The sequence below is a fragment of the Ctenopharyngodon idella genome, chromosome 23, assembly GCF_019924925.1.
Source record: "Ctenopharyngodon idella isolate HZGC_01 chromosome 23, HZGC01, whole genome shotgun sequence".
Taxonomy (NCBI): Eukaryota; Metazoa; Chordata; class Actinopteri; order Cypriniformes; family Xenocyprididae; genus Ctenopharyngodon; species Ctenopharyngodon idella.
The window spans coordinates 4,293,111-4,306,607 of NC_067242.1; the positions used below are offsets into that span (position 1 = coordinate 4,293,111).

Consider the following 13,497-nt stretch of genomic DNA (forward strand, 5'->3'; position numbering starts at 1 on the left):
TCACTAGATAAGACCCTTATTCCTCGTCTGGGTTCTGCACTGAAACTGCAGTTTGGACCTTTAACCTGTTGTACCCCAGTGAAGTCCACTATATGGAGAAAAATCCTGGAATGTTGTCCTCAAAAACCTTAATTTATTTTCGACTGAAGAAAGAAAGATATAAACATCTTGGATGACATGGGGGTGAGTAAATTATCAGGAAATTTTAATTCTGAAGAGAACTAATCCTTTAAAGTCGGCATGATATGGAAGCTGCGACAGTCTTTTCTTCCCTATTGTGATGTATATCCAGGTCAAACAGCTTCTGGAATAAGAACAAATGTTGGGTGGGACTTCATTTTGCCCATGGGGATTTGATTGGATGATTGCGGTTTGCTATTGGTGGATCTCATGTGAGTGACAGGTTGCTCCGCCCTCACGCCAGTAAACGTCATCAGAGAAGAGAAGAGATGTTGCTGCAAGAGGGAGGGGAAGTTATTTTGATTTAAGGGGCAATTTTGATTTCATGGTGACTTTAACATGCCATGTAGCATTAGCATTATGTGCAAAACTACACATCAAAATCTACAAGTCAGTGGGCTGTTGATCAACAGCAGTAGTCAGTTGATCAACATGAAACATTGTTCACAACCCATTTAAATGTTTTAATCAATATATTTAATAAGTAAAAAAAAAATCGGTTGTAACAAGTACAAAGACAACCTTTTTAAAAAAAAAAAAAAAAAAAAAAAAAAAAATGCTATGATGTGCACTGAGAAAATTGACTTATTTTCTCTTTAACGTTATATGGATGATAAGCGCAGCCCTTCAATAAGAAAACTGACATACATATAACAAATAAATAAGCTTAATAAGTAGCTTAAAGGGGACCTATTATGCCCCTTTTCACAAGAATCTCTGGTGTCCCCAGAATGTGTCTGTGAAGTTTCAGCTCATAATACCCCACAGATAATTTATTATAGCTTGTCAAATTTGCCCCTATTTGGATGTGAGCAAAAACACACCATTTTTTTGTGTGTGTCCCTTTAAAAGCAAACGAGCTGCTGCTTCCGGCCCCCTTTCCAGAAAAGGGCAGAGCTTTAACAGCTCACGCTTCAGTTTCTCAACAACAACAAAGCTGGAGAATCTCACGCAGCCAAAATGAGGATTGTCAGTAACGGTGTTCAGCCTTACATTGTTTAAACCGGAGTCGGACACTGATGGAGAGACTCAGGAAGAAGTTACAACTTTTAGAATGAAACTGGACGTTTCTGAATGGTTAGTGGATAAATTTATGTAGTTGCTGTGGAGTTGATTCAACTCATCGACTAGCATGTGCCGTCATGTTAATCTTTTGTGCCATTCCAGCATTGAATTGACCCTCGTTTGTGAAGCAGTCCGGCGTAAAATGACTGCATGGCAACAACACTCTACTACAACAACTCTTCCTTTTCTCTAAAGCAGCCCAAGCTGTTTGTTGTAGTCCTTAAAAAATCTCCCTTTGCATTGAACTTTGAGCGTCGTAACTTTTCAGATGTTGTTTATGCTCAAACAGCAACATTACACGCTAACTAAGGTTAAAAAAGTGAAATCATAATAATCAAGGACCCCTTTAAAACCTTTTATTGTAGTCTAACAGTATTTGAAGCTAGTGAATGTGTTACAGAACCAGTATTTTGATGGCGGTAGAAATGCTTAAACATGATGAATTTAAAGACAGCATCTCTAGATTCCAGTGAATGTTGCATTGTACAAAGTACTTTATTACTTTGCTGTAATTCATCTATTAGAGAGGGCTTTAGCATGCTTGACAGAACAGTAAGTCAGAGTTTAGTCCTTTCCCAACCCTTTAGCACTGCTGATAATTCAGTTTGAATCAGGAAGCGGAATAAATTCTTTACAGCACTAAAGTATTTCTCTATTTTCTTACAGACTCATGGACCAGCTACTATGAGGTTATTCAGTAGTTCCCAGACTCTCCTCAAACACATTGTCCGTCACTGTCCTGCTGACTGCCAATGGACCAGTGTCCTCACCCTGTCCCACAAACTCCACCCCTGCAGGGGGCTGTCAACGAATGGCTCCACTCCTCAGCCACAGATTAGTGAAAACTCAGTAGAGGTTTTCAGCCATGTCTACCCACGAGATGACATGACCAATGTGACGGCTAAAATCTTGTCCAAAGTTGGCTGCCAGCTTCACAACCGACCGCACCACCCCTTGTGGCTTATTAAAGAACGCATCAAAGACCATTTCTACCGCTCCTACATCGGTCGCACAGGAAACCCACTCTTTTCTGTACATGACAACCTCAGCCCAGTAGTGACGGTGGAGCAGAACTTCGATAGCCTGCTCATTCCTCCAGACCATCCCAGTCGGAAAAAAGGAGACAATTACTACCTGAACCGCACACACATGCTGCGGGCCCACACCTCCGCCCACCAGAAGGAGCTGGTGCGCGCGGGACTTGATCGCTTCCTGCTGGCTGGAGATGTATATAGACGAGATGAGATAGACTCCAGCCACTATCCTGTCTTCCACCAGATGGAGGGAGTTCGGCTTTTCTCCAACCATGAGGTCAGAATGGTGTCCGTTTTAAGAAATCCTCCTAATTTTTCCACAAACTGATCACAGTAATAAAAGCAGTATAATTAAAAATGAATAACACAGTTTTCTCTTAGTCCTATTAAGTGCAAACAATAAGTGCAACCATAATCAAAGTTATCAAATAGAGACCAAATTATTCTTAAAATATGATACAGAGCTGAGAGATGGTTACAGCTACACAGCCCAAGCCCAGCCTAAGATAGCTTTCATATTGGGAGATATTTGCATGCATCAGGGAGCCACTTTCAAAATACGGGGTATTGAAATCGCGTTTGAATGCGTGTTCGCGTTTTACTTTCGCTTTCGGTTTCGCGATCGCATGCACTCTGTGAATAGGGAGTGCTTAGGCTCTGTTTGCAATGAATCATCAATGTTTTGAAATCACCACAGTGTTTAATTTTTTCAAGGTAATCTAAAATGGCTTACCAATAGTTGCCTATCTTAAACTGTGATAGAAGAAAATATTTAAACATTGTAAAATTACAAACTTGACCTTTTAAAGCAGTCCTTCCAGAACCCCCTGCCTATCTGTGTAGAAAAAGCTGTTTATTTAAAGCATCCAGACTGTAATGAATAGGTTGCTTGAGGGCAGGTGTCAGAGAAGTCATGATGAAATCTTAACGTAATCTTTCTGAATGCAGTTGAATATGCGCACTTGTTTTCAACCCTTCTCTCTCTATTAGCTGTTTGCTCGAGTGGAGAATGGTGAAGACCTGTCTTTGTTTGAGAGCGGTGGCCGCCGCACGCCTCAAAAACAGGAAGCGCACACGCTGGAGGCCGTCAAACTTGTGGAGTTCGATCTGAAACAGGCACTCACGCGCCTCACGCGACACCTTTTTGGGGAAGGTAGGAATCCTGTGATGTTCACACTTTTTTCCCCCTCACTTCCTCTGTCCAGCTCTTCTCCATCTGTCTGTTTCTGTCTTGCAGATTTGGAGATCCGCTGGGTGGACTGCTACTTCCCTTTCACACATCCCTCCTTTGAGATGGAGGTGCGCTTCCAGGGCGACTGGTTGGAGGTGCTGGGCTGTGGGGTGATGGAGCAGGAACTGGTCCGCTCAGGTTCTGGAACATACCAACACAAACTCACACTTTAAGCTGCCTACTGTCTACATAATCTAACCATTTTCAATAAGATCTGCTGATTTGAGGTTACTGATGTCAAACAGAAAGTTTGACCTTATGCAAATTAGCAGTGAGATGATACAGCAACCACCAATGAGAGTACAGTTAGGGGAGCTGACATGATTCACCTTGTGATAAACGTTAATACAGCAATTGTGTAAAAATGACTGATCGCAAACAACGGTACAGCGAGTGTCGACCTTCAGAGATTTAATTGCTGTCGGTGCCGTTAGGCAGCATGCTAAGTGAAATGGAAACTCTCAGATTACTGATCCGAAACATGAGCACTAGGGCTGGCGTTGTGATAGTATATACTGCGGAACTGTAGACATTTTACCGTAGTGATATATGTATATTTGCAGTGTTGTCTGTAGGCAAAACTGTTTTAAGTTATTTAAACGCGAGAATGATTTGGAAGCCCATTTCCTCAACATAAGAAAAAAATCATGCTTTGGTAATTCTTAAAGGGTTAGTTCACCCAAAAATGAAAATTCTGTCATTAATTACTCATATTCAACAATATCTAGTGATGGGCGATTTCAAAACACTGCTTCATGAAGCTTCGAAGCTTTACAAATCTTTTGTTTAAAAATCAGTAGTTTGGAGCGTGTATCAAACTGCCAAAGTCACGTGATTTAGTAAACGAGGCTTCGAAGTGTTTCAAAATTTCAGTGGTTTACCACTGGGGGGCGTGACTTTGACAGTTTGATACATGCTCTGAACCACTGATTTGAAACAAAAGATTCGTAAAGCTTCGTAGCTTGATGAAGCAGTGTTTTGAAATCGCCCATCACTAGATATTGTTGAATAAAGTCATTATTTGTTTTTTTTGGCGCATAAAAAGTATTCTGGTCGCTTCATAACATTAAGGTTAACCACTGTAGTCACATGAACTGTTTTAAATATGTCTTTAGTAACTTTCTGGGCATCTGAAAGTGTTAAGTATCTTGCTGGCAATAGAGGCCTCACAGAGCCATCGGATTTTATCAAAAATATCTTAATTTGTGTTCCTAAGATGAACGAAGGTCTTACTTACCCTTACTTACCCTTGCTTACCATGTGGAACGACGACATGAGGGTTTGTAATTAATGACCGAATTTTCATTTTTGGGTGAACTAACCCTTTAACTATGACATAAAAAGTCGAAATTATTACAAAAGCATAATTATGACATAAGTAAAAAATTTGAAATTTTAAAGGGGACCTATTATGCAAAATTCACTTTTAGATGGTGTTTGAACATAAATGTGTGTACACAACCACCCAAAATCCACCCACTCTTTTTTATTAATCCCCATAAATCATAAGTTTGCAGATTGTAACTTTTGTGACATCACAAATGCTTAGGCCCCGCCCATGACTGCTGATGTACTCTGCCCTATTAGCATAGACCCCGCCCTCAGTGAGCTGTACACAGTCCGCCATGTTTATTTCCTCGCCAGAGCATTTAACAGCAGCATTCAAGTAAGAAATGTATTCTTATTAAAGCTACTAAAGTTATTTAATCAAGGGCAGTGAGTGATTTTCTGCTTTTATTTTGTTGTTTGATTCATATTAACAGCATATACAGCAGTGGGTACTGTATATTACGCTGCTTTCATTTTAATATACAGATCTAATATACACATGTGATTTATTTCACTGCTGTTTACATTCACAGACATAACCGACTGTGTTTATGTGAACTTTGTGTGTGTTTGACATAACCTTGTGTGTTTTAAGAGCAATAAGACATAAAAGCGAACTTAGTTTAATACTCACGGGACGTGCCGTCTGACAGACAGCTTTCTGTGCCATGCTTCAGATGTGTGTGCTCAGAAAACCATATATCAGAATTTTAAACTTTAAAACGCATGCAGATAAACTTTCATGATGATGAAGAACTGCAATGTCAAGTGAGTGTGACCACGATAGAGATAATAATCATAACCAAACAGATGCTTTGTTAGTTTTTGCCAGAGTATCTAAGTCACAAGCTGTAAAGGCTCCGCCCTCTTCTGGAAAGAGGGATGGGGAGCAGCAGCTCATTTGCATTTAAAGATACATGCACGAAAACATGGACATTTACAACATGGTATAATAAATATGATCTGTGGGGTATTTTGAGCTGAAACTTCACAGACACATTCTGCGGACACCTGAGACTTAAATTACATCTTGTAAAAAGGGCCATAATAGGTCCCCTTTAAGATATATTTATGAAATAAATTGACATACTAAGTCATAATTATGAGCTAAATGCCAGAATTATGACAAAAAGTATTTATTTTCTCTCATAATTTCAACCTTTTTGATGTCATAACTGTGACTTAAACTCATAGTTTAGATTTAGTGTCTCAATTTCAGTTTATATGTCATAGTTATATGTCATGAAAATTATGATTTACCAAAAAATGATTTTTGTCAGAAATAGGCTTCCATATGTTAAGGCAAAAATGTAAAGTATTGTAAAAAATACAGAGTAGAACGCATCCCAAACAAGTCAAGATAAGGAAGAACTTGTTTTTAGAATTTAGAGTCTCAACTATTTGTGTTATAACATTACATTTATTGTTTTGGGTGAATAATCTTGTCTTTTGGTCTATGTCCATCAAGTTCCAAATAAAAAGAGAAAGTAAACATTAAGTAGATTTCTTTTCTACAACACTTAATTCACTTCAGCAAAAACAACATCATAACATGCTTTCACACTTATATAAGATTAAACATAAACATTGTTAAATGTCCGTTTTAATCATGATTGAATAGTTCATGTCATAAGAAGCACACTAATGCTTACAGCTGATTGCATTTGAGTTTGCATGTTGCCATTTCTTCATTGAAACTATTCTTTCATGGTACTTCAGTATTCAATGAAATATATTTAGCATTTCCCTCAACTCCGACCACCATCTTAAATTATTTTTTCTACTGAGCTTGACATAAGGCATTCTAGGCTTTCCATATCAGCAAAGGATACATGAGATCCTGCCATTGAAATTGTTCAAAATAAAAAGTATCATAATTTTTTCCTGCTTGCTTGTAGTAACAGACTTCTTTTTACTTAATATGCTTAAAAATGTTGCTTAGATGAAGGTTTTCCAGCATCTATGCATAAAGAACAGTGGCCACACCTTTGAGTCAGAGAGAAAGGCATTCTGCCTCTGCCAGTAGATGGCGGTGTTGTGCAGTGCTGTGTGAGGCAACCAACCCTGATGAAGTGGATGGAGATAGTCCCACATAAGGGAGATCCAAACGTCCCAGTAAAGGGGAAGGGGAAGGACACACATGACTGCAGAGACATGGTTTTCCTCCCTGGGGATGGACCCAGTATGACCGCTCCTCCCTCTCCACTGGCCCAGTCATCTCACTCCTCACTGCCACTTAATTCTTCAATCTCATCTGCTCTCTTTATCGATCCTGTCTGTGTTAAACAGCACAGCATCCCCCGCCGTCTGCATGGCGACATGTGGAACATGTAACGGCCAATTAACAACAGTGCCACTCAACAGCAAGCGATCGCTTTTCCCTCGCTGCTCTGTTAACTTTATGAATTTACACTTTGACTTTATCTCTGATAAAGAAATTAATTAAGACAATTTAGATCCATCCTTTTCTGAAATAAGATTTACATGTACTATATGCAAATAATACACGTTCCTTTTCTGGCCTTTTCTATATTTTTAGTTATTTAGCATGGTAATTCACTAATAATTATCTATAATTATTATAAATTGATCAAAAGTGACAATAACAACATTTCCAATTTTATATTTATATTTTCTAATATTATATTTATATTTCAAATAAATGCTGTTCTTTTGAACTTTCTATTCATCAAATAATCCTGGAAAAAAAAAAAAAAAAAGTATCATGGTTTCCCTAAAAATATTGATCTGCACTGTTTTCAACATTGATAATAATCAGAAAGCAGCAAATCGTCATATTAGAATGATTTCTGAAGGATCATGTGACACTGGAGACTGAAGTAATGATGCTGAAAATTCAGCTTTGATCACAGGAATAAATTCCATTTTAAAATATATATTATTAAAATAGAAATGTTATTTTAAATTGTAATAAAATTTCACAATATTATTGTTTTTACTGTACGCAGCCTTGATGATCCATAACATCTCTTGACTTTCCCATATTTCATAGCATCCACCGTTACTTTTGATTGGTCACACACAGATATAAATGAATATTCCAGATTTTCATTCAGAATATTATTCAGATTTTTTGTAATCAGAATGTTTGCCTAGTGGGATTATTGCTGAGGAAAATGCATTTAGAATATGGCCAAATTCCAATTAACATTAGAATATTCTTATTTACGTAAATGCAGTCAGTTTATTCAGTTGGTGGCCGCTTCCACTGCATTTTATCTTTAGGTCCTCTTGTGTGTTCTGACATTTTGAATCCATCAATAATTGAAAGCTTTTCTATCTGAAGGCAAGTCCTTAAGAGCTCTAGCCTCTCTCTCTCGCTTTATTTTTTTATTCACCATTCCACCTTCCCCATCATCTCTCTCTTTGAAAACACTCATGGTCAAGCGTGTGTCTCTTCTGTTGTGCTGGAAGGCTACTGGGCTCCTGCATTGTTTTGGCAGCATGGAAGAATAGTGATTCTTGTAAAGAGCTTTCTATTTATGGAGTTTTTATCTTTCGTATGAATGAAAAGAGGTCAGTTATTGTGACTGAATGACCAAATGTAGTGGTTTACAGTGAGTTGTACTTTTTTTTTTTTTTAATGAACATTTTAGGCTAGTATTAGTAGCCTCTTGTAAGTATCTTCACAGCAAGGACACCTGTAATCCTGATTTGATTGGACTTTAGTAGAAGTTGGTGTCTTTCACAGTGCTGTGCCTGACAGGAGTACAGATTACTGAGTGTGCGTCTCTCTTCCTGTTCTGTCTGGTTGTACTCAATCACTGCTTTATCCTTGTGTACACCCACTCGAGTGGCAATGCATATTCACAACTGGGTAAACAAAGCCCTCGTGTCTCCAGACAGCTGTCAGCAGGCCTTGCTCCTCTCCTCAAGGCTTTCTGCTCAGACGAATCCGCTCACGGGTGTCATTCTGGCGGCGTGCCTTCCTGTTTAGGTTATGGGGTTTGTTTAATCAAAGTTTTCATTGTACTGTAGAAGCGATTATAATGAATTTTGACAAACCCTCACAATTTGTGTCAAATAAAATGGCTTATTAACTAAATATCTGTCAGAAGCTTCTACACCGCAACCTCACTACCATTGAAGGCTTTAATTTTTTTTTTTTTTAAATATGTCAACAAAATTAGCATTTGAAGGCATCTGAATGAGAGTTTTTTTTACACTAGTGAAGTGTCAGGGGTCTACAGAGACTTTGACAGGTGTCTATTCAGTGCCAAAGTACGTCCAAGAATACCAGAGTACATGTCAAAAAAAAACCATGGCACCATGTCTTATAACTAGGGATGCACCGATACCAGTATCGGTATCAGGCCCAATACTGCACTTGTGTACACATAATCATTAAACGTGTGAGCTTGTCAAGTGCACGTCCCTTTTTCACAGACGTCGCTGGAAGGTTTGTAGTTTGTTTGAATATGTCAGTAGCAAATAATGTAAAAGAAGACGCATATTACCATAGTTTACTGTGCGCAAAATCCGAAGCATGCTCCCAGAAAGCCGTGTCTACACAGCTTGAATACTGCATTGAATTCTCTTTCACGTCTTCTTGCTCTTGAACTGACAAATTCATACAAAATTATGTAAAAACGCCCTTCTTGATGAGTATTCTACACTGTAAACCTGAATAAGTTGGGCTAACTCAAAAAATTTGAGGTAATCAGTTACATCAATTTTTTTGAGTTATGATGTTCCCAATTTTAAGTAAGCATAACTATCATGTTTTGAGTTAGTAGTACTCATGCATGTTAATTGCATGCATGTAATTTAATTAACTTTTTTATTTTGTGTTCTTCCAAATCAAATGAGTTGAACATAATTGGTCATGTCTTAAGTGAAGAAAAACAAAAATAAGACACGTTTAACAGTATGGATTCGTGCATTCGGTCTTAAAGGATTAGGTCACTTTCATATGAAAATTAGCCCAAGCTTTACTCACCATCAAGCCATCCTAGGTGTATATGACTTTCTTCTTTCTGATGAACACAATCTGAGATATATTAATAAATATCCTGATGCGTCCGAGCTTTATAATGGCAGTGAACAGGGTTCACGAGTGTGAGCTGAAGAAAGTGTTTCCATCCACATCCATCCATCATAAACGTACTCCACATGGCTCCGGGAGGTTAATAAAGGCCTTCTGGAGTGAAGCGATGTGTTTGTGTAAGAAAATTTTCCATATTTAACAAGTTATGAAGTAAAATATCTAGCTTCCGCCAGACCACCTTCCATATTCAAGTTACGAAGAAAGTGTAAACTGACGTTGCATCAGTTACACTTTTTCTGTAAGTCGAATAGCGAAGGCGTAGGACGTAGCATAAGCTTTTTGAACTGCAACAGTTTTACACTTTCTTCGTACGTTGAATACGGAAGGCGACCTGGCGGAAGCTAGATATTTTACTTCATAAAATAGTTTTTTTTTTTACGCAAACACACCGCTTCGCTTCAGAAGGCCTTTATTAACCCCCTGGATTGTGTTCATCAAAAAGAAGAAAGTCATATACACCTAGGATGGCTTGAGGGTGAGTAAAGCTTGTGCTAATTTTAATTTGAAAGTGAACTAATCCTTTAAAGGGACAGCAGCTTAATAAACCTGCCACTGTGTTTTTAATGTTAATTAAACAACAAATGACAAAGAAATCACTCACTAAATATGCACTGTGCTTTTAAATGAAAGATAAAATATGATAGAGCAATAGAATGAACAGTCAAAGTGACAGAGGCTTGTACAATACATTTTAACAGGCATAATTAAGCATGAGAAAACTGAAGGAAATATATATTTGCTAAACATTACATCAACGAATATGATTCATATTCTTTTGGTTTCTCTAATTAATATATTTAAACATTACAAATGCAGTGACAATACAGGTATCTGTATCGGCGAGTACAAAAAATGAAAGTGTAGGTATCGATTCTGGAAATAGGTGCATCCCTACTAAAAACCATGGTAGTATCAGGTACTTTAATTCAAAATGAGGCCTCACACCGTGTCCTAACCAGATGCGATGCGATAAGATTCCAGCAATGAGCAATTTTACTGTCCACTTTAGATGCAACGCGACAATGAGAAGTGATAAAATCAGTCAAAAACCACAGCCAATCAGAAGAGAGTGTGGGCGGGCTCTCTCGGCAAGAGCACAGCAGACACAATAAAATGGGCAAGCAGGCCTACATAGAAAAATCATTAATATTACACCATTTAAACATTATTTAAAGTACATACGGAGTGACTGAACCAATCTTTGTCATTGAATAAACTTGTTTGTTCGCATTGAGTTGACCGTTTAAACGCTCTTGTGCCCATTTATCTATTTTTTCAAGCCAGTGTTGTTTTCAACAAAGAATGATATTCAAACTCACATAGACGCTTTTAATATTAAATAAAGCACATAAACAGTACCTGATATTATCATTGCCATACTTTGTGTTGTTGTTCCAGTTGTGACGTCGCGGAGAAATAGAAAACGTTTCTAAAATAGAATCATCGCGTTCCACCGTCGAGGCTGGTTACAAAAACTCCGACATGGAAAAGATACCTTTTATCGCACGTTGCGCGGTCTATCTAGGACACCTTGTCAGACATTGTCAATATAAAATTTATTAAATAAAAAAAAAACATGGCTGGAGGGGAGGGGATGAAAAGTTAGACAGATTGAAGGCTGGTGGAACGAGTTACTACATTAAAATAAAAGATAATAAATGTGTTTTTCTTTGAAATACGATTGTTGTCTGATTGCGTATGCACATTCTATTTATATTTGGCCATATAAATATTTCTGCCAAAACAAATCTGTTCCACTAGTTCCACTATATATGGAAGCATAACGTGCTTTGATACTCTGTTTATCCCATATGGCAACTAATGTTGGAGCTGCGCTTTCTCTATCCACGTCTTATCCGTGATTAATATATACGTGATTCATGGAAAACGTCTACATATGTTGTCCGATCAACCAGTCGCATTTACATTTTGGTCTAGTTGTATCTTCAGAAAGTTATTTGAGTGATTGTATTACTATCAAATGCATCTTTGAGGCGTTTACATTTGGTCTTTTCATTATGGGTTTGTTGTCAGAGAAGTAAAAATGCAACAAAGTGACCAAGGTAACTATCCTCATTCTCCCCAGGCATCAGCGTTCACATTTCTGGAACTGCCGTTAACAACCGGCAATGACATTCAGCGCTATCAGTTGTTAATTTGGCCAAAAAGAGGGAACTGCTGGTGTCTCAGAGTTTTTCCACAACTGCTGACAAACTGACCCTCATCTGCATCGACTATCGTCATACGTACGCAAACACAAACTCACGCGCACTCAGTCTCCTCTTTGACTTCTCTCGATGTCCCAACCCTCTCCTTCCCTGCTTCCTCTCTGGACTGCAGGGATTCTGTCAAATCCTCTCCACTGTTCTTCACTCCCCCCTCCATTCTCATTTTCACTCCTCCAACTCTCTCTTTCTGCCTTTCTTCACTGCGGCAGAGCAGTGTGGCTCCGTTGCTATGGCAACTTCTCATTCAGTCTTCTCACACCCCCCTTATTTCACACACCCATCCACACTCACACATTCCCTCTTTTCTCTTCAGAGCAGTAGGACAATAAAAAGCTGCCAGCAAGACAGCATTAAATGTGTGGCGGCCGGTGGGGGTATGGGGACGGGAGAGAACGGGAGGAGAAAAAACTGGAATGGGGTGTCCTGGGAAGTTGAAAGGTTATTTATTCGTCTCTGAGCATGACCGCCATATGCTAAGCGTGGCGTAAGTGTGCCAGAGGTGGTGTGTTTGGTTTAAGGGCGGAGCTTGACTAATGAAAGGGGAGGAGGGGTAACGGTGCGGCACCGGTTTGGTAGATCCACTTAGTTATTCATTAGAGCGCGGCGTGTAATCCCCGGACACATCAATTCTGCAATGGGCCCAGAACGGAGCCCTGTGGGACCTCGCCGGGGCTGTCCGCAGCATATGGGACCCAGTGTTAATGACGGCACGCGTCAGCGGCGTAGTTGCGGTTTAGTCACGCCCCAGAGGGCGGGGGGCCCGGGGAATGTGATTAAAGCCGTGTTTGGTGACAATTAACGGCCCTTCAAGTCACCCGCCCTGGGGCCTTTGGGACGGCAGGGGAGCGGGGGCCGGCTGGTAGGTGGGAAGGGTACCAGCTGAGCTCCCTTTCTGGTTCAGGTGGCACTTTCAATCTTAGTCTTAATCCTTAATACCCCCCGCCCTCCCGCACTGAATAAATCATGTGCCAGTTGTGACCGGCTCCGCTTAAAGCTCTCTCTTTCATACGCACATGTGTCTTTGGCCTCATTACAGCGCTTCTGTCAGGAAGCTTCGTTTTTGACGAGCTGGCAGATTTTTAATCAGTCAGTCAGACTCTGCTTCCTCTACATCTCCCTCATCCTTTGTCTTTCTCAGTTGCAGTGTCTTTTAGTGCTTTATTGGCCTGATAAATAATGTACCTTTGTATTACAAAAGCAGTAGCTGGTTAGACAATAGGTATAATGTAGAACAGGGCAAAATAAATGGGTGAATCTCACAAAGAAATGTTCAGGTCAAATTTCACTCCATCCATCCATCCATCCATCCATCCATCCATCTATCTATCTATCGTTCTATCTATCGTTCTATCTATCTATCTA

The 13,497-nt window shown here is 39.3% G+C and overlaps 1 protein-coding gene across 1 annotated transcript in view; it reads left to right on the forward strand.

The window, feature by feature from the left end:
- fars2 (phenylalanyl-tRNA synthetase 2, mitochondrial) overlaps positions 1–13,497 on the forward strand; it is a 168,397-nt gene that overhangs the window by 52,763 nt on the left and 102,137 nt on the right. Inside the window, exons 2-4 of the mRNA XM_051881524.1 lie at positions 1,912–2,556; positions 3,270–3,432; positions 3,517–3,648. Coding sequence (XP_051737484.1) covers positions 1,930–2,556; positions 3,270–3,432; positions 3,517–3,648 — 922 coding nt within the window. The 5' untranslated portion in view covers positions 1,912–1,929. The remainder of the gene's footprint in view (positions 1–1,911; positions 2,557–3,269; positions 3,433–3,516; positions 3,649–13,497) is intronic.